Genomic DNA, 21,679 nt, shown 5'->3' with positions numbered 1-21,679 from the left:
TCACAAGAAACAATACCTGTTTGGTTTTTGAAGTTGTAAAAATTTTTGAGCATATTATAAAAATTAATTGGAACAAAGTCACCACTCAATCAGAAGATTTGAAAACTGTAGCACATATATCTTTTTTTATTTTGCTTCACAGCAATCAATCTTGCTAAATTCTGTCTTGGTATAACACGCTAAGGTCTATTACTTTTATTAAGGAAACAATAGCGGCTTGATAAATAAAATCCACCACAGGACACTATTCGAAACAATCAAAAGCTAATCAAATTTGAAAAACGCCATTAAAACAGTGTAATTGTATCGACCTCATCAATCATACAGGCGGCAGAAGAAGCACACGGAAAAAGACGCTATGGCTTTTTTACTAAGAAAATGGACGTTGACGTTAAGTTTGCTCGTGTAATCTCTTCATCAACATTGTAAAACTGAAGTATTCTAAAAATTGCTTGCTTTGCAGTTGTACATTACGATACAGGTGTTCAGTTATAGATGAATAATAATCATTAGCATCAAAGTTCTGACGAGTGTGAGTGAGATTTGTCAGGATGTTCGTCTGAGTCTGCATTCATCATCAAATGATAATAGAAATTTATGGCTGATTCAAGATTCGCTTTGGATAATCTTTCGTCTCGGCCGTGTATTCTGAAAAATTCAACTATTGCTTAATGCCGAAAAATATTTATCAATTCAAAAAATAATGTCTTGCTTTAATATCTTATAAACTTCTAGCCTCTACCCCACTATCGGTGGACATTCCATCAACTTCTGTCTAAGTATTACGCTACATACATATAGGCTACGAAACGGTATCACAATAACAATCCATACTCTATAAGTCTATACTATAGTATACCATAGAGTCTATAGACCAGGGGTGGGCAAACTTGTTCAATGAAAGAGCCACTTGCGGAAAATTACAAACACCAGCGAGTCGCGAAATCAGTCGTGTTTGTCAATTTGGTCATTATAATATAATATTATATAATTAGTAGTCAACTTGGGATATTACTAATAAGCTAGATGTGCTATAAAAAACATGTCGGCGAGCCGCAGTTTGTCCACCTTTGCTAGTATAGAGTATAGATCATAGACCATATCGGCGACAGTTTACTTCGTTTTAAATCAACGCAACCACGACAAGCATTACATACTGCACCTGTGCAACTCAGTCTTAACGTCGAGCACAATGGGGTTGTGTCGAAAGACATGCTTGGAAAATGACAAGTAATGTTTAGTGTCAGTGTTTGCAACCAGAGGAACTGTAAGAAAAAAGTTTGCAAATAAATTTTTGAAGCACGTTTTGTAGCAGTAGATATAACTCAGGTTTGCGCAAAGCCAGAATTTGATAAGTGATGGCAGAAATGTTAACATTAAATTTATCACTTCTTACGTGGCGCGGTCACAACGTTGGGATATATTTGCAATAAAGTGTCCCTAATAAGTCGATATGGTCGGTCTTTCTTTGGGTGATGTGGCGACACTGGGTGGGCATTATAGCTTCCAGGCAGTGGCGTGATAGTGACACGCTTGTCGTTAACAACCGCTCTGTTTCTATCAATAATCTCAACAAGAAAATGATATAACAATAATATTAACACAACCAGTTATAATATTAATGAACGTTTGATTTTAAATTGAATAACGGTGTACGCTATCCATGCATATAATCTGTACTTCATTTTAAAGTTTCACTCACCTCAGCAATGGTTTGTTTTGGATGAATTCGATGATTGATAACAGCCCAAGCTGTGGGTGGAATTACATTTGGTTTGAGCCCACCTTGAAACATGGTTACCGCAGTTGTGGTTCGAACCATGCTTTCCGAAACACCTTTGGCCAAGGCACGGGCAACCAAAGGCTAGAAAAGCAAATAACCATACTCAGAAAACAGCGATTCGTTGCTGTATTAGAACATTGATCAGTTATGTAACATTCAACTGGGTAACAAACCTTAAACAGCCACAAGTTTGAAGTAACAACGTTCAACGGAAACGGCATATCAAGCGAAATTGATTCAACAAAATTATGCGTCATTTCGTCAAAAATAATGTCGTGCTGATTGGCTTCTAACCTAAAAATCATATTGCTCATGTATTTTCGAGTAGCCTACTCTTTCAATATTATTACACTCTATAATCTATATGGAGAGGTATTTACTTCGCTAACAGAAAGATCTGCAAAACCTCGCAAAATTTCGAGGCCTGTCAGAAAAATTAGCAAAGTTGTAAAAAACGCTAGTCACGCGTTAACATTGAATTCTCATATGTTTACAACCACTGCCTTAAATATAGATAAAGTTACAGTGCGTTTATGGTTCAATTACCACACGAACTTACTTGGCCAACGCTGCAGAAAGAATTCCGATGCTGGTTTGCTTGGGCGGCATGGAAGAATGGCCACCTTCAGAATGAACCGAAAGATTTAAATGAAGTGACCCTTTTTCGGTAACCCCAATTCTATGGAATAACAAGTAAAAAGATTTTCAACTTAGCCAAGGAATTACTCTCCGATTAGCCAGTTACGTTTCACGTTTAAACCAATATTTGGTAGAGATGGCAAAATTTCTAATGTGAATAAATTGATGTCATCTTCAAGTTTTCAAGTGCGGGCAATAGCTAAATAAAATTAATTAGCTTACCCAGCAATATTATTTGGTAATCCTTGAAATAAATCTTTTAAAACCGTAAGTCCTTCGTCCAAGACAAAGTCTAAGTCATGTATACCACGCTTCCACAACTCTTCTGCTATACGGGCAGCACCATCATGACCACCAACCTATACGCCAATGCAAAATGTTCATTTAAAATTGAACGACATCAACAGAGCTCGAAATCGATTATTATTTATCTTGCCAAATGTTTAAAATTTTATATTTTATGAAATGATGATCAAAGACGTGGTGCACTTTGCGTATCCAAACATATCTATATTAGCTTAATTGATTAATTAATTATATTTACTACACCTCCTCGTCATGGCCAAAAGCGAGAAAAAAGCCCCGTTGTGGCTGAATTCCTTTAGAAATAAGAAAACTCAAAGCTTCTAGTTGGGCCTGTAATAGCAAATATTGAGTTCGATAGGCTTCAGGTCGTAAGTTACATTGATAATAATCTAAAGGACATGTTGGGTATAGCTTATACTAGCAATCTAAATTAATCTAGGTTGTCACTATTTCAGTAGAAAGAAAATCATATAGGCCGAAGCTATTTTTCACAGTTTCTTGACATAACTGGAATAACTGGCAAGATATATCTTTATTCTAACATACATTTATAATTATTTTCAATTTAACCCTATATAAATAGCTAAAACCATCTTTTTGCATGACCATTCTTCTAACCTAACCGCCTAAGCACATAGCTTTAACAACGTTCTGTGTGGCCTACTTAAAGTGAAATAGTCATTTTCATTAGTACAATATATTTAAGACCAACGTGGTTGGTCAGTTTAAGACAACAATACTATCCGTTTATAAACTTACGATCACGTTCGATTTGTCGTCAATCGCCCCTCTTGCATAAACCATTGATCCATCGTCCTCTTCCTCTGCTCCAAACCCGTCATGGGTCCATTCCTCTTGGACTACGGGAACCACGTCTAAATGAGCTGCCAGCAGATAAGGTGTGAGAGATCTGTTTTTCCCACTGACCGAGATAAGGAGACTATATTCGTTTATGATGTCACGACGTACATGAGGAGACTGAAATACTTGTGGATAACCTGTTTTGCAAAGTTTGGTACAATGCTATTATCATGTCGATTTCAAACCTTTAGTAAACAGGATATTTTTTTAAGCACTGTTGTAATGTTTATGTATTATTCGCCCTAAATAGAAAGTACTGAAATTACTTTGCAGTAAAAAGGTTACGAATTCCTGTAAATCCTTCCTATTGTAAACGTGTGGAGCGTTGGATACAGTGCGAAATTGTAAGGCTTTTTTAAAACGGGGCCATGCATCTTCGCTGGTGATGTATCCTTGGCTTTCATTTCTGTGGCAAGGAGTCGGTGCAGCTGAGCGGGACACAGTCAGGAGAAATGTTCGAATACAACTCACGACGAGCAGCGCAATAAGCAAAGACAGTAAAGCGCACACAAATTTTAGAGCTTTTCGCATGGTTACGGCAAAGCTGCACAGCAACAGATACAGTGAAACAGTTTACTGGCAAACTGAACCTGTGAGTAATAATAATTTCTTTATCATTCTATTAACTTTTGCTGCATGAAATGAAACTTAATCTGTAGTTCTCTCCACCGACATCGTTTTACTGTTCAAAATATAACAGTGTATACGATGCTACCTTGCGCAAACAAACATATGTATGTAAGTTTGCATTAAACTTTGTGGTTAATTCAGTTCGTTCCTAACTTTCTATCCTTTATGTTTTGTAAAGTAATACAGACACATAACAGAGTTCGTGACAGGTTTCAGACATAATCATAGTCATCTAACAATCTATCGTCACTCACCAATTAACCGCAGGGGAGTGATAACTGCATTATACCCAGAAACACTGCAAATTATTAACTAGTGTTATTACTGTCTTCCGTGCATAACCTAAGCACAAATCTAAGAAGGTTTTCTTACTGAATACAAGCTGTTTTCTGATGTCATGCCCAATTCGCCATGACATTTCAGGGCCAATCAAGTTAACTGGTTGCCGAAGGCTGTTTTTAAAATACGCTTTTTATATATTTTTTGGGTGTCTAATCATCACCCATCTAGCTCCACAAAAAAATAGTTACGTCAATTATGCGTTTGCTAAGTAGCATTAAATCTTTCCTCAATTGCATATTTTAGAGGCTACTTAAACTTTCAACTCAACTCTACTTCATACTTTCAACTCAATAAAAACGCATGCTCGCTCCGCAAACATTTAACCACGACTAAATTGTACTGTAACAAAACGGGCCATTGTACAAAATTCTCGCAACAAAGCCCGCCTGTTATTTGAACCGTACCGCTTTATCAATAAAGCTTATTTGTCAAGTCCTAACACGAATAAAGTGGAGCATGGCCGATTACCAAATCGGGGTTTCTCTTTCAAAGCATTGACCAGCACCTGCTTCCAACTGCTATGTAACCTGCCACAAACTGGCTTCATTTATCAAGTCTGTCTCGCGATGACGGAATGCGAACACTGCGACAGCGTGACGGTTTGTCTGCTCTATCTTCAAAAACAAGCTTAGCCCGGCGAATAAAAACTTTTGAGTGGCAGCTATAGAATTTAAAGAGTTTCCGTCAAACTGGTATCTGTTGGGCAATTTTGCAGTAACCACACTTGGTGACCAAGTTTTACGATGTATATATTTTACCTTGTAAAAAAACATTCACTTTACACCGTGATTCATTTTTCCACTATTAAGGCATGTTTTATTAGAACGTGTGTCTGCTGACTATAAATACTCGGCTTTCAAGACGAAAATTGTTTGTCATAAACATCCAAGTATTTAAAGCTTTACCTACGTCAACTGTGGTATTGTTTTGAGTGAAAATGCACGTGAACATGAGTACGTAACACTCGAAAACGTACATTGAGTTTGCAGTTTTAATCGTCAGCTGTGCACATTGACTAGCCGCAGCATCAACTTAGTCGAAATGAACTGTGTCTTACGAGTGAAGACTTCACTTATTTTGCATTTATCATTCTTAGATATCTAATTACAACCAAGGCGTTTTATAATACGGGTCGGTTAATTTAAACATGATGAAATTATTTTCTTGCTTCTTATTGGGTGAAAGCCTAATAAGCGCGAGTGAAATTGATTTAAAATTGTGGAAGGAATAAATAGAGTCGTAAAATAACCGTTTCCCTTTCAGCTTCGGAAACATCGGACTGTCAGGTATTAAATAAAACATGTACGTATTAATTTCTAGAAAAGAATGAGATTAACACCATAACGAAATAAAAAATATTGGAGTAAGACTATCACCGGACGGAAAAGGACCAAGACCGTATTTACTTAATTATGGAAAAGATACGAGAACTTATAGTCCTTCATTAAAATTGTTCATTTCAAACTTATTCCAGTGATGAGCACCATATTTTGTTGTTGATATATCACAACCATCAGTTCGGCAGTTTCACACCAACAGTAATTCAATCTTTTCAAACGTCAGTGATCAACTTATGTTGTTTTTGCATGATAACGTCATAATGGCCGCCACTTCCGAGGCCAAATTTGCCATATATTTTCGGCAGTAACTTCTTAACCACTACATAATATTGTACATCCTTTCTCCAGTATAGCCTACTGGCTTGGCAATTATTCTTTGAAGCCGAAGTTGTTTTCAACTTGCCTTTCACTTCAATGTTTGTATCTACTCTGCTTCATGTAACTCGCTCTTTCCATTATTTTGTTCGAAAGGATTTTTTCACTAAAAAAATCGATTTCGACAATTTACAAACCTATGCCCAAGGTGAAATAAGGGTTGTTTGCGGTACCTATCTAAATGACTCGGTAAACTCGAGAGGGTGACAAATCAAACGGCATCAAACTGTGATGCATTGACAGATCTATGCGTTTAATGACGTAACTGATAACCTCTAATATAATATTTTAGAATTTGCAAAACATTAGAAAACACAAAATACAAAAAATGAACCATTGCACGAAAAGCGATTGCGACTTCGGGAACAAAGCACAGTTACAACGATCGAAGTGTGATGGCACACAACAGATAATATAACAGCGATAATAGTGAAAACGATGAAACCTGCTCGACATAATGTAGTACAGTATGTAATAGCAAAATGCCAGGAGAATCCAACATAAGGCCTACACATTTTTATATTGTAAGTAGATAGCAATGCGCAAGATTATTATGCAATTATGTTAATGAGAACATACGAATAATTGCATTCATATGAATACCCAGATAAGCACCATGCTGTAGGTTTAAATAAGACGGTCCTAAAATAAAATTGATAAACGCAAAGTTTTTAGATGTGTGCTGAGATATGAAAGTCATGGCAAAATAATTATCAAAAAATAAATGAGTTGCCTTGAATAGACAATGATGTTATACTTTTAGCAAACGCACAATGCTGTATAAAGCATGTGTGTTGCTTGATTCAAGCCTCAACTGCAGTGAGTCGCTTTAAGTGCAAAGGCATATAACAAATCAACTTTACAAAATGTCGGCGACATTCTGCCACAGACTCAAATATTGCACAATATCACAGGTGAGTTGGTTACACCATTGCAATAAATTCAAATTTGTCAATTCGAATAAAACTTGAACGAAGAGGAAAAACTTTAAACTCCGCATGTTGAACGTGAGGATTTAACACTTGTCAGATGGAGATACTTTCATTTCAGGGAACAACTCGGTAAGGAATGCATCGAGCAGTAAGTAGCTGAGCTGTGTCAAGAATATTTATTTCATATTTCTTTCTGTATGTTATACTGTGCGGTCATGACTATAGTAAACGTACCTGCTTGTTCAACTTGGGCTGCTGTAACACTTCAAACAATCTCTTGCAACCCTCCTCATGTTTCTCAGGACCAACAGCATTGGAAAATGTCCCTGGAGTAATTGAAATACGGTTACTTAGAAGAAACTGGCTAAAGGTGGAAAATTATTGCACCACGCACAACTATGATTTGAAAGCACGGATTCACTGTTGTTCGACAACAGGCCGACAGCGAGTCATTGGTTTGTTACAACTTTAGTGAGATTAGAATACACCTATGAGTTGTAATTAATTAACTTATGAACCCAAATGATCAAATCTTACCTGGAACAAATTCCTTCCATTGCTGATAGGTCAATTTTTTCCTTTCTTCTTTTTCTTTTAAGGTTCTAAAAATAAACAAGATACTCGAACGTGAAAAATGTATCTCTGGTGAAAATCCTTCATCCACGGTAAATTGATTTTGACCGACTGCAACTGTCAGTAATTCTTGAACTAGATTATATCTTGCAATTGAAAATTACAAGCGTATTATTTCAACGTCACGATTATGTCATTTCACATCGAACTGTTCCAATCAGGACAAAAACTAAAAAACGTTTTGCGGGGCACTGCAAGAAACATCTCGAAAATTGAAGGGTTAATTGCTAAGTGGAATATATCATAGTACCTGGGAAGATCGTTATTATGAAATAAAATATCGCGAAATAAATGGATCAGGTCAACGACGTGGTGTTCCATACGATATCGATCGATCTTCGATTTAAGGTACCTGTTGCAAATAAAAATAATTGGCATATTCGTCATGTTCGTTAGTTAAGAGAACGGTAAGTGAACAACAAATGTAGAAATTTTGCACAGGATATGATTCACTAACAAGCTATAAGTTAGCAATAAAACTGCATTTTAAACCGTCACGTTATTGCAAAGCTATATGCTTACATATATGTGAAGGGTTCAACAGTATTTTGAAATAATCTTTTGAAACAGATTAAAATGCATTTGACCCACCAGTCCGCTTGGAATACCTGAGTTGCTATATGAAGAAAAAAAGAAAAACTTAGCACTGTAAAGTGTGTTTTAATACCGACCAACTTCCGACGCACAAGTATTCCTACTTACCGATATATATGAGGTAGTCAAAGATTCCTTGATTCGTTGGATGTTCAATTTCTTCTTCATGAATTCGATGGGACTGAAAAGAATCGGTCTGCCAATCGCTTTCCGGATATAACTCATTGTGAATCTGAGATGAAAACAATGTCTTCTATCGGGACTTTGAATAGTTTCTCGATTCAAACGTGTTCAAGCGTAATGCGCTGTGAAGAGACAACTGCAAGCGACTTTAACAGTCGGATTGAGAAGCCAAATCGATGTAGGCTACTAGGAAATTGAGTTCTGCATGTTAAACTGAGGTCTATTCAACGGTGGCGCTTGGAAAAATAATTAATTGCTCCATTGCGTAAAATCGATAAATTTGGATTAACTACTAACAAATGAAGTGAAGTTTTCCAACCCAGGTTTAATAAATATTTATTGATTGCCACAAACAAACTTCGTTGAAATGCTACATCACTTCATCTGCCAATGCTTACAGATAAAGTTCTGTTGGTTCAGTTCTTATCGTTTGCTGTCACTCTATTAAAGTTCTCTTTACGTATCGATCAAAATGGGGAATTGCAAAGAATTTGGACAGAAGGGTTCACGCAACGTCTAACCAATGTCTTGCGAACTAAAATCTAAATTTTATGCGTGGTACAACGGAATCAATCAATTAATTTTCTGGATTCAAGTGTGTAGTTACTTAATTTCAACCTCGATAAACTACAAAAAATACATTCCGTTCGCTGACAACTGGTTTTCTAAGATTAACTGTGTATAAAGTGAACCACTTCAAGCGTGATACCGCTATTTGCTCGTTAATTGTTCGGCAAGTAACGTGTTCCTAATTCGGCGAGGTTATACAAAGTTTCATACCTTTTGATCCATTTGTATATCTGGATGTTCTGTAAGTGGAGGGTATTTTCTGAAAAACAGTTCCATTAACAGTAAATAGATAATAACCAGCAATACCTGCAAAATATGTGCTACCAATGCCGCTATAAGCAAGGCACGTTTTTACCGGAATAACATACAAGTGACCTTACCCCGGCTTGGGCTTTGGTGCTTCACAAGATTGAATGAAAGATTGGAGGAACACGTCCAGATGTTGACCCTTTTCTTTTATCAATTTATTTGGCACTCGTCGAAACAGTTTGCCAAGGTTGACATCTGGTAAGACTTTTCCGTAAAAGCGCGCTGCGCCTGCCTGATGTGGTCGAAGGAAATGATACAAGAGTTCGCTACGACACAACGTCACTTGCGACAAAAGATCCTGAAATGTTAATTATAAATAACGCTCCATCAGTAAATTAAACCCATTAAACCCAGCTCCATTAAACACATCAGTCTTAAACCACCTGAAGCCCAAACAAAACAAACTTAATTAAATTTTTATTGCAATGCAAAATAGTAAAACACGACAAGACATGAGACAGAATTACCTTTAAAAATCTTTCGAAGTCGGCTCTTTTGGATTCTAAATATTCTTTACTTGGTGATCGCAGAAAAAGTTTCTTAGGCGGAAGACTTGCGATGTGTAAACCGTCGTGAAATTCGTACAATCGACTTTCAAGAACATAGAACTCATTGTATCGGCGCAATACATGCCACTGATCCGGCTCATCCTCTCCTGAACGGAAGGTATTGCGAAAATGCTAAATGTTGCTTATTCTACTACAGGTCGTAACACAGCCTCCTACATAACCTAACAGATTAAAAATTTAGAAAATATTATTCTATCCCATCCAACTTTCGATAACATTGGTAGTAGCAGTAAAAACCAAAAATTGTGTCTTTTTAAAGTCAATGAATCTATTGGTCGAGATGTTCACCATTTTGGTTTCTTTAATCGCTTATGTTGCTTATTTCGTCACATACCTTCCACGACGTCAACTCGCTTTACTTCAACGAAAAAAGCGTAGATTCTTTCGTTGGAAGTGCTCAGTCCGTCATCGCGTCGTGGTACTGAAGTCAAACTAGGTACTGAGACGCGCCATGTCGATAAGTTTCGATTAGCCAGCCAATCATCTTCTATCTCCTCGTCCAATGCGATTTCAGAATTCTTGTCTTCTTGTTCGATCTACGAGGAATATGCATTCAATACAATCAGATTATTTCTAGTTCATGCACAATTTACAACGGATGTGGAACAAGCTGACAGCGGCGCTTTCAAACGTAATCAACTTAATGAATGGTGACCTTATGACGTAATACAATATCGGGTCAAATTAATGATGCCACAATGAACAGTTGGATTTTATGTAGTGAATTTTGTGGTGGATCGAAACATGGATTTTTTTCAGTTTACAAACAACAATCTGATCAGGCATATAAAGAAATGACACCACAAGCTGCTTGAACAAAGGATACATGCATATATTAGTGATTTTTTGCTATGCAGTATTATTATGTACTGATTATGCCGACGTTAGCTGGGTTAGTTCAATCGAAAAATGGATGAAGCGTTATACTTGTTATTGGCCAATAGACTAGCCATGGCAACTGGTGGCATTTATGTTAAAATGACACTGCAAAACAACACCACATAATGGCACATACCCGGACACGGGAAGGTCTATTACACATCTAAAAGACATATGTTTTCTGTGAATGGATAGTGTCCGCAACAGTAAATATACTTAATATACAAAAAAAAAACGAACGGAGATTTGATAGTGATTTAGGGCAAAAAGCAATAGCTAAAACTATTATAAAAATGGTATCAAGGCGAACTGTTACTCACCAAATTTGTGTCTGGTTCAGAATCATTGTCGTCCAAAGAGAATTCACAAGCTACGAATAAATAAATAAATAAATAAATAAATACAACAAAGTATTAATAAAAGTAAGCTTTCCCGACTTAACAACGAAAAACTCTTCTGCAGAACGAAATACTGAACAAATAGAAAGTGGACATCAAATAATGACATTGACATGACAGGTACGACACATAACTGCACTCTACAAGCGTTACCAGTTTTTTACCTTTTGCAGGCACTTTGCTTGGTTTTCTTTTCATGCTTTTCTTCAATGCATCTTTGTCTGAACTTCTGTTTATTCCTCGTCTGCATTTTGAAGCAAATTTATTTCTGTTACTAATGTCAAGTTCAATCATCAAAATTGTTTTTCGCTGTTGGATTGTTAGATAGATAAGGAACACTTGAGATTTTAAAAAGGAAAAAAATAAACTGTATCAAGCCTACCTCTGCAACACAGTTTCCTTTTGTTTGACTGGAATGCAATCACCACAAACCATGTTATAATACTGCACAAAAGATATATTATAATTAAAGAGAAATCGAATTAACACTGTCTACAAATAGTAAACAAATGTTGAGGAACTTTACAAATTACCTGAAAATTTACTTACTATATCACTTTGATAAAACAGCGGACAATATATTTGTTCTAGTAGGTTATAGACGTGATCGTATGCCCGAAATAAGGGAGTGCTTGTTCGCAGACGACAAACTTCATGAGGTGGCCCATGAGCAACTGAAAGAAATACAATTATTGTTGAATGTATGAACTCAGTTACAACTTACAAGAACTTGCATTAATAATAATTAATAAATGAAAAATGTGAAGTTCATTATAACCTACTATGACAACTTACTTCAGTCATTAATCATATAATCCAGTGGTAAAAGTCAAGCACTTTGTAAAATAAAGGAGTGAACACTATTCTTTACTGACTGGCCTATGTGAAACCTAAAAATTAGGCAGTGTGACCTACTTGCTTGTAGTTCATTCACAATATCTTCTTCAAAATGTATAAAAGTAGGCGAGTTGGCACGGCAATACGATTCATAAATATTACAGGCCTCTTCATGTAGTTTTTCTTGTTGATTATTGTCTTGCTCTTGCGATAAACATCGATTGTTGAAATCTTCTGTAATTGCATGTAATAAAGTGCATTTATGAAATTAAAGTTATTAACTATCACAGTTCTGGAGAACTAAGCTGTGTATCACTGCACAATAGGAATGATTTACAATTTACATGATAACGATACTTACGGACAGTAAGACAGAACTGAAGAAGATGAACAGCACCGACAGTTTTGAGAAAAGTCATCAATTGATAAAGCTGATCTTGTGTGGACATGATCTTTGGCAGGTCAACATTTAGAACCTGTTGTCAGAAAATAATGTGAAACAAAACACACCTATTTTCTGTTTCGTGTTAAGAATTATGAAGAAATGAACATACCGATTTAGGAGCACTTTGATCTTTATAAATAATCTGTGACAAAAGTGGAACAACAGGAGAAGGAGGATTGTCTGGTTCACGAGGCTGTAATCGCACCATTAAATGATTATATGAAATAATGCAGGCATAAACGCAAGGAAGCAGCAGGGTACATAACACATATACTGAATAAATCCAGCTTAAAATCTCAGAAATCTTGAGGAAGGCCGGAAGGGCAAGTAAAAATAAGAAATAATAAAAGTATAACAAAATAGTTCAAGTTACTCACTGGCGTTCTATCGAAGAAAATAAGAAGTAGATTGTTGACTTTATCCTGCAAGAAAGCACAGTTTGATAAAAAGTTAGAATGCCAGGCAGCCAAAGCATGTACCACACCAAGGGAGTTACCAGTGAGCTATTAATATAATGTATAATGCTGTATAATGCTTTACCAGTGCAAACAAAAATTACATTGCGTAATAAACATTAGGTACCCAATTACATTGGGTACTTTGACAATAAAACGAGAGGACCATTGACTTAATTTTGTAGCCAGCTTACTCACAGGGTCTGCTATAACGTCCATGCTAAAAAGGATAACATTTGAGGACAACAGTTCTCTTAAAAATGTTCTTCCAACTCTACAATAAATTAACAAACGAGTACATTAGTTACATAATAACAGCCTACTAATAACAATGACAAAAGAACTCACAGTAAGTGCACTGTAAATATTTATTCTTATTAAACACATTCTGGATACAAGTTTGCAAAAGTTCAAAAAGTGCATGCTTTATTGTGGCGCCAAAGCAGTTCAAATAATGAGTGCAGCATATCATGTACCTATACCCGATAGACTGATATACAGTATACTGATGATAACAACAACTAATAACCTGCTTTTCACAAGAGATGGGGGGAAAAGGTGAGGAAATAATGCATCACACAATGATCGTAAGTAGGTCACCTCTGACCTTCGACTTTTTAGAGCTGGATGAAGATTATTTCCATACCACATTATTATATCATCACCATTGCAACATTCTGTCATATAGCGTATAATTTTTTCAAACAATACCTATATATAATACTACATAACGGTCAGATTTTGCACTCTTATATTAGTTAAACAAAAGATATGCAATAAGTATGATAGACTGTAAAACAATTTTACTGCCAAAAAGTTTTTGAAAAATCCTATCCAGTATTTTAGATAAGTATGGTATTTGTTGCTTAGCCTACCTATTTTGCCTGCTTTTATGCAAATGTCAGCATGAATTATTGCAATCTTCAAAAGCTTTTTAAGAATCAATTCTGACAAGTCAACCTGAAAAAAATAGATGTGTACAGGTATAGTAGTAGCATTGGATAAACAAATCTTACAAAACAGTAGCTATACAACATTACTTTGGTTATTACAAGTAGCACATTGTTATTGTGTGTTTTACAAAAGAAAATTTTAAATAAACAAATAAGCAAAGTCAGAGAAACACTACATAATGCATATATACAATAAGAAGAAAGCAGAACATGATTTCAATAAATAAGCTACTTTCTGAATATGATAATGCCAGCTTACCTTGTTAACACGTAGATAAAGCGCAGAAAGCAAATGTCTCAAAGCAATTTTTAATTCATTCACAAATGTATCATCTTCGCTTAAATCTCTGTATGTTTATACAATATATTTATGTTAAAGAATTTGAATATTTCAAGTCTAAAAATATATAATAAAAAACAAAACAATCATTTATTATTGAAACAAAATGAGCATGAATTAAACATATTTTATAAACATATAAAAATCTTAAGTTTTATTAAGGAAACAAATTCTGACACAATGTTGCTAAAATAAGATACTTTAAAAGTTTAAATCGTGATTCTAAAGGAGTGTACCATATTATAGATGACATATTATATCAATCGTTACCACTCACAGTCACATATAATTTATTGCGTATGAAATGATTGTAGATATGTTAATGAACTGACTACATATTTATGTAGACATAGTCACTCATTGATTAACTTGCATTTGATAACTGATGTTGGACAAAAATGAGCAATCAAGCAAAAACAAAAATCGTTTTACCTGTACCATTTCCAAACATATCTTTCGATCATAAGTTCAATAAACTATAACAGAAAACAACTCAGTGAAAAACACAATAATAGCTATGACCCACATTGGTACAAATATTCGCAACTATTAACTACAATACTTAGCATTATATGAAATTTTATGCTTTAAGTAAAATAACAAAGTCGCCAAAAAATGTTGTTACTTTATAAACCATAGGCTGACACATGTTCCTTTGTTCATTCAATACAACAAAGAACAGTCTTAAAACCAACCAAAATGTATCTGGAGTGAAAGTAATATCTAAAGTGGAGATACGCTACTGTAGATTCTGAAATATATATACTCATTATCTGAGACTTTGTTGTGCTTTTGAATCCAAGACAATTTACCTCCTTTAGTGCTTGGTCTACAGTTTCATTTACATAAATCCCCAACCAGGGCACAAGTGATTCCATATTACTTATTGATCTAAAATAAAAAGCAATGCACTTGTGATACATATTTGAAATCAATATTACACAGAATAAGAAGTGATTGAAACTTGTAATCACACACAAATATCAGCAGCAGAAGAATGGTAAGTATGTCGCAAATTTAGTGACAGGACGTTACTAAGGCAAACAACCTAGACAATTTTTATGTTTAGGCAATGAAAAAAACATAATTAAACTAAATATTAAAAAAAACGTATTTTCGAATTTATTTATTATGGCTATCAATTAATTATAGTTCAATTATTTTGTCTACAGCAGTCTATCAACATACATGACCAGAATTAAGCAAACATATTTCCAAGACGTACTGCCTGTATATATATACATATAAAAATATAATGGCCAAATACACACAAATTTGCAAACTTTTAACCATTACATTATGCAGAATCTTTACACAAGAGAGGACATGATTTATCCAGATTTACCTTTCTCTTTTGCAGTCTTGCTGTCCACAAACACTACATGGTACATGTTTCTTGTCCAAAACTTGTTTTTCCTAAATATTATATATGCAAGGTACCATATTAATTATGATATAATTGTTCTGAATTGTTTTTTAAAATTATGATATACACTCAATGTATAACATTATGCCAGACACAGAGTTTATTGCATTCTCATATCTGCCATGTTGAGCATAAATGAAAAATATATTCATGTCATCTACAAGCGAGCGCCTGCTTTTAAAAGATTGTCTATTAAATTGTACAAAAGGAGCGAGGTAGGGTAAATTTTCACATAAAGCGTTAAAAAAAACTTACATTTCAAAATCCAAATTTACTTTAATTGTCGTTTGCATGACATGACACTGAATGTGTCTTGAAATGCAATAGTTGCTCAAACTTAAGTACTTTCATTTTGTAGAAAACAGTAGCTTTATTTTGAAAACTTACTATACTCAACTGAACCCCATTTCTATAGTATAATAATTTGAGTATAGCACCACAAAGCAGGGCAAATTTAATTGGATCAGGGTTGTCCTTCAAAAGCAACTTGCCATTGTGTAATTTCAGTCAAACAGAAATATTTCAAAATAAAAAGTAGATCATACATGCCTAATGCCTTCAAAAACCGAACACATTCACAAACCATGTCTGAAAATTAAAGACACACAAAATCCGAATTTTAGGCACTTTACATCCCAGAATTTGATAACAAATTTGAGTATTACATAGACAGCACATTTACCACAAATAAACATTGACAGATTACAAATAAATTGTCCACTGATTCGTAAATATATATTTCTTGCATTAGAGGTTTAATATTTTCCATGAATTTGTGAACAAAACATGCAAAGATAATATCTAGTTGGGTTTCAGAGATGGATTCTGATTTAAAGAAAAAAATTTTTGCTTATGGTTATTTTATCCAAATGTTAGATTTGTAACATATAACACCCATTCTAAATAGAAAACAAAACTATCTTGTTTCACATTAAGACAAATCAGTTGGGATATGGCAAATAATTAATTTGCCTGCTAATGCAACCATGATATGCCCAGAATAGCTCCTCAAAACATATAAGTTTGGTTAATAATTTTACAAAAATAAAAAGTATGATATATGACATGTATAATGATTTAATATGCCATGCCAACCCAAACTACCCTCACCCGTATTGCATATAAAATACTGGTAAATACACGCATGTAATAGAACATGTGAATAGAATGTGTGTCACTTGTACACAACATTACAAAATAGTATATATATATAGTATATATATACCTGGTATGATATATTATTTTAGCAGTATCACACAAAATAAACATATAAAAGAATGACTAATTACCGCTAAATTTCTATTCATGTGATATCGAAGTAGATTTGGAATTTTATAATCCGGCCTTAAAACAAACAAAAACATGAGTTTAAAAGTGATTATATTGTAACATGTAGTCTTTTATTACAAGAATTTTAAAAGACAAAGTTTCGCAAAATAAAGTCAGCTATTTATGTTATAGCTGCGGTTAACATTAAGACAAATAAAGAGTTTACCTTAAAATAAAAGTACATAGAGCAATGCCAGCGAAGAAAGACCAGAATAGCAACATTAACGAGAAAGTGCTGAAATATATAACATAAAATCGTCAATACAATTTTAACAGCAAACATTTAAACAGTAATCTTTGAACAATATACAGTTTATATACGAGGTCTGTCCAATAAGTATCTGACCTTACTCCCTCCCCACAAAAATAATGCTATGCCAGGGAAACTGTTTTTGCAATGTGATATCATTATCAATGCACATTCATAGAAAGTTTCAAGTCAATAATAGGAATCATTTTCTTTTAATGAAGCATTCAGTACAATCTTATAGTGCATGATCGTCAATTCTTAGTTGCAAGTAAAATGACAGAACGTCTCGAAACAAAGGTATTGCATCGAGTTTTACCAAAAGCTCCAAATGTACCAAACCAAACCAAGTTTCAATCTTCACAATGTACACATCCAAAATCTCCAAAGCCCAAGAAACCAAGGCAAGTTTGCTGCAAATTAGAAGTGATGCTGACCTGTTTCTTTGAGTTTCGCCTTTTGCGGCATTTTGCATCATCAATACGCACCAGTAGCCCAAACAATCAACAAAGAGTATTACTTGGAAGTTTTACGTCGCCTTCGTGATGCTGTACGAAGAAAGCGGCCAGACATGTGGACAAGAAACAACTGGTGGCTTCACCATGACTATGCTCCAGCTCATTCCACCAATATGATCCAAAGATTTTTGACAAAAAAAAACAGTACGGCACTTGTGCGACAACCTCACTACTCTCCTGGTTTGGCATAAGGAAACTTCTGGCTGTTTTCCAAATTTTAAACCATGTCAAAAGTGACACAAGAAGACATTATGGAAAAATCGACAAAATAGATTAGGAACATTCCATGTAGAAGTTCAAAAGGTGTTTTTAAAAGCGGAATAGGTGCTGGGAAAAGTGTGTGCACATGTAAAGAAAGAATTTTGTAGGAGATTAATAAAAATTTGTAAAATTTATTGTGTTCTTTAAGCCCAAAGGTCAGATACCTTTTGGACAGATCTCGTACGGGACATATTATGTTTTTAAAATTACCTTAGTGTTAATAGAAGAAATACAAATATTCCTCCGCCAGTGAAAACTGCAATATGTTTCATCGACATCTTGCTCTTGCAGAAGTCAGAATCAAGGTTTTCCAAAACTTTTTTTGGGGTTTGTTAAGATGGAATTTCTCAAAAACTAACGGTATTCCATAAAGTTTAAGAATTTGCATAAAATTCACCATAAGTATGTGAAAGTAATCTTTAGTTGAAAATGATTAACTTCATATCTTGACAAGTCAGTTCAAGACCAAATCTTAGTACAGTATGTAAACTGATTAGAAAAAGAGAACCTGAAAATATCATGGTAACACTTAACAGTATGGTAACACTTGAAGCATAGACTACCAGTATACCAGTACTATTAGACTATGCTATATTATAGCCTATAATAGCAAATAGGTTTGTCACCCCTGATTTAGAGCAACTTTAGGAATTACTTAACCGCAAAACTTGACATGCTCTGCTTTGCGCATGAGGTGAGTTACTACGTGACGTCATGAAGAAACGTGATGACATCACACTGCACGCCCAGTTATTTTATTAAGCTGGCGCCTATGATTATTATAGGTCTATATACATCTTTATCAATCTAAGTGCAGCCAGCGCATGTGATTCCACATGGCCATACGCAACCAGAAACCAAATCCGCTACCAGCAATACTGTTCACTGTTTGAGCAGTATTGATAGGTACCCGTACCGGTAGTCTGGTGCCTTTTGAGGTTGACCATTTTAAAAGGCTCCAATGTCATGCCATCACCCTCTGGATGGGAAAGTTCGCTAAGTACGTGGAGATTAAACTTAATTGCGTGTATACAGTAGTCGCCGCTTTATAAGCCTACGGTTAATAAGACCAATTAAGCACAGCCTCGATTTACTCCATTTGTTCCTGTAGTAAAATGCTCTGCCTTCTAAGCTTAAAACTCCGTTTAATAAGCCCATTTTTGGAGAAATTTCACATAATTTGAGCATGAGTGGTGATGGTTTTGCAGTATTGTACTATGGTAGGCTATACATTAAATGCATCTAAGCAGCGTATTGTTTCTGCAAACTCTAAATCTGAGCAGTAAACAAACTACAGTATCTCATGCAAGTGTTGCATCATAAACTTGATTGTTGGTCCTTATTCGTTTATAATCGTACTGTGATGTACTGTAACTGTTGCGGTGTACGAAAGGTGCAGAATTGTAAGAACTATAGTAACCTGAAAACTTAGTTGAGTCTGAGTTGGGTCAAAACTTGGTTGAAACGTAAAAACTTAGTTGTGTAAAGCCATTTATAGCCTCTAGATTGACGAAAACACACATTCCACTTCATAAGTCCACTTTCTTAATAAGTTTACCATCCAGTATTCATAACAACATTTTCCCGTAGTGCAGTGTGTGGCATGTGCATGCACGAGATTCATCAACATGTACAACAACCTTCATCATTTATACGTTGATTTATAATAAATAAACAAAGAAAAGCTGGTTGTTATAACACCAATTCATAAATTATAATAAATATAATTAAACAAAGAATTGAGGCTTCCGTGAACGTGAAAATTTGCATATTTGTAATACGCATGCCATGGTGGAAAGTGTGGCAGCTTAACGAAGAAGTTTATCAATGTGCATACTGAAATTTGAAAAAAGAAATTATTACGACAATTTCTAATAAACAAAAAAAGAAAATCTGGTTGTTTGAACGCCAATCTATAATAATAAATAAATAATTGAGGCTTCAGTGAATACCATCATTGGAGAAGTTGAGTGTGACTATTTCATCGTAAGTAGGTCACATAGCCTCTTGTTAAAGATAGGTGGTTAAGTTAGGAGAATGGACACACAAAAAGTTGATTTTAGCTATTTAAGGTTTTGTTGAAGTAAGATTTAGATCAGAAAGAAGATTTAGGTTAATGGGGCAACTGATTTGGATGACCGTGAGGTATTTTCGCTGCCCCACACCAATCAACTGTGTTAAATTGTATTGTACTTTAACTTTTACTTTGAATGGTCAAATAAATTCTCTCTCTCTCTTCTGTGTTATAATATTTAAGTTAGGTTAACAAGAAAATGTAAAAAATAGCTAGAAACACACGATATTTTCCCGTGTAATAGTGGCAGCCCTGAAATTTTGCTTACACCTTGCACGTTTCAAGCTTTCAGGGCTTTGACGTTTTTTCCGTTCTTTGATTGTTTGTAAGCAAATTTCTTGTTTGACCAGTTTACAACGAAGTTAGCATCATACTTTTCAATCTTCACAGCAAGACTTGGTCAGACAGTCAACGGCAAAAAATAAATACCAGTGTAGTACCAAAACCTGTTTAGTACCTGTATTTTTCTACTTAGTTAAACAGTAGCCAGTGAAGTAGGCACTTATTTGAATTATATGCTTTTTTTCAAATAAAATTGACATTTTTCCAAAGTCCAAATTAATTTGAAACTAATCCCCTCCAACCCAAATTTTCACCTCTCATGAATAAATTACATAAAAAACAATTTTTGACAAAATTTATGTCAAACATTAACAAGATTCGAACCCGAGACCCCTGTATGGAAGTTAAAAGTTGTGCACCAGACATGTCCAGTGCACAACGTAGCTATCTGGAGCACAAAATGGGTCAAAAAAGCTAGTTTGTAAGTTATGTAATTCCCAAATAGCGATATATGGTGCACACTCACGCATAACGGTGAACACTTTTTGTTGATTACTGGCAGACTGGAGCAAACCAGTGTTTGAAAATTACACTGTCCGGTGCACAATAAAATTACATTCCATACTGGTCAAGACCTCCACTAGGGCCTATATCAGACGTGGGCAAACTGCGGCACGCGAGCCGCATGCGGCTCTCCGGCATGTTTTTTGTGGCTCTTCTAGTCGAATCGTAAAATTCCAAAAAATGTAAAGGCTACCAAGAGTACCGTTTATGAAAGTTTCTGTGTAGTTTTTCTTTATGTAGGCCAGCATTTCGTTTATGACGTAACACTAGACATCGATTCCGACATTGTTTTCAGGTATAGATTCTATACTCTATTGCAAAGGTTGTCAAAATGCACCTCACCAACATGTTTTTATGGGTCTTTTAGTTAAAAAGTAATATCCCAAAATGACTACTAATAGTATAATAACCAAATTGACAATCATTACTGATTTTGCGGCTCGCTGGTGTTTATATTTTTCCGCAAGTGACTCCTTCATTGAACAAATTTGCCCACCCCTGGCCTATATCATTGCTTTTTTTCCCTCATAAAAAATGACAGTGATAAACTCGTCAGCGAAAATCTACCGGGCACCATACTGTAATTCAGCAACTTCGGTAAACGA

At 35.0% G+C, this 21,679-nt stretch overlaps 2 protein-coding genes across 3 annotated transcripts; both read right to left on the bottom strand.

Moving 5' to 3' along the window:
- Nucleotides 1–180: 180 nt before the first annotated feature.
- LOC143460961 (N-fatty-acyl-amino acid synthase/hydrolase PM20D1-like) lies at nt 181–4,203 on the bottom strand. Its single transcript, XM_076958665.1, has 10 exons — nt 3,856–4,203; nt 3,488–3,726; nt 2,972–3,058; nt 2,645–2,781; nt 2,343–2,462; nt 1,957–2,077; nt 1,703–1,864; nt 1,397–1,568; nt 1,163–1,265; nt 181–648 (listed from the first exon to the last, which is right to left on the bottom strand). Exons 1-10 carry the CDS (start codon nt 4,118–4,120, stop codon nt 516–518), a joined length of 1,539 nt encoding a protein of 512 aa, XP_076814780.1. The 5' UTR covers nt 4,121–4,203; the 3' UTR covers nt 181–515.
- A 2,305-nt stretch (nt 4,204–6,508) lies between these two features.
- LOC143458966 (sorting nexin-14-like) lies at nt 6,509–18,683 on the bottom strand. Of its 2 annotated transcripts, XM_076955879.1 has the most exons (29): nt 18,365–18,683; nt 17,295–17,363; nt 17,089–17,143; nt 15,719–15,789; nt 15,186–15,264; nt 14,806–14,849; nt 14,293–14,380; nt 13,956–14,040; nt 13,610–13,757; nt 13,279–13,354; nt 13,003–13,047; nt 12,735–12,818; nt 12,542–12,656; nt 12,259–12,414; nt 11,893–12,017; nt 11,726–11,787; nt 11,508–11,587; nt 11,266–11,315; nt 11,082–11,108; nt 10,401–10,602; nt 9,965–10,152; nt 9,569–9,795; nt 9,399–9,447; nt 8,544–8,667; nt 8,364–8,457; nt 8,092–8,193; nt 7,746–7,810; nt 7,443–7,534; nt 6,509–7,369 (listed from the first exon to the last, which is right to left on the bottom strand). In XM_076955879.1, the coding sequence occupies exons 1-29, from the start codon at nt 18,430–18,432 to the stop codon at nt 7,292–7,294; spliced, it is 2,748 nt and encodes a 915-aa protein (XP_076811994.1). In that variant the 5' UTR covers nt 18,433–18,683; the 3' UTR covers nt 6,509–7,291. The 2 variants fall into 2 exon arrangements, with proteins under 2 accessions (XP_076811994.1, XP_076811995.1); XM_076955880.1 differs by lacking the exon at nt 11,082–11,108.
- Between the last annotated feature and the right edge of the window lie 2,996 nt (nt 18,684–21,679).

The sequence above is a fragment of the Clavelina lepadiformis genome, chromosome 5 (genome assembly GCF_947623445.1).
Source record: "Clavelina lepadiformis chromosome 5, kaClaLepa1.1, whole genome shotgun sequence".
NCBI classification, from domain to species: domain Eukaryota; kingdom Metazoa; phylum Chordata; class Ascidiacea; order Aplousobranchia; family Clavelinidae; genus Clavelina; species Clavelina lepadiformis.
This window is presented reverse-complemented; position numbering and strand designations above follow the sequence as displayed.

Bases quoted from the DNA above. Each gene is read 5' to 3' on its own strand.
- LOC143458966 (XM_076955879.1), bottom strand. From the start codon at position 18,432: ATGTCGATGAAACATATTGCAGTTTTCACTGGCGGAGGAATATTTGTA. The intron at 11,316-11,507 runs GTAAAAAACTGG...ATTTATTCGTAG, and splicing joins AAGCAAAGTGCCTGCAAAAG to CTTGTGAATTCTCTTTGGAC. The intron at 8,668-9,398 runs GTATGAAACTTT...TTTTCATCTCAG, and splicing joins ATATACAAATGGATCAAAAG to ATTCACAATGAGTTATATCC.
- LOC143460961 (XM_076958665.1), bottom strand. From the start codon at position 4,120: ATGCGAAAAGCTCTAAAATTTGTGTGCGCTTTACTGTCTTTGCTTATT. The intron at 3,727-3,855 runs GTAATTTCAGTA...TTTGCAAAACAG, and splicing joins CGTAACCTTTTTACTGCAAA to GTTATCCACAAGTATTTCAG. The intron at 2,078-2,342 runs GTAAGTTCGTGT...TATGATTTTTAG, and splicing joins CTTTCTGCAGCGTTGGCCAA to GTTAGAAGCCAATCAGCACG.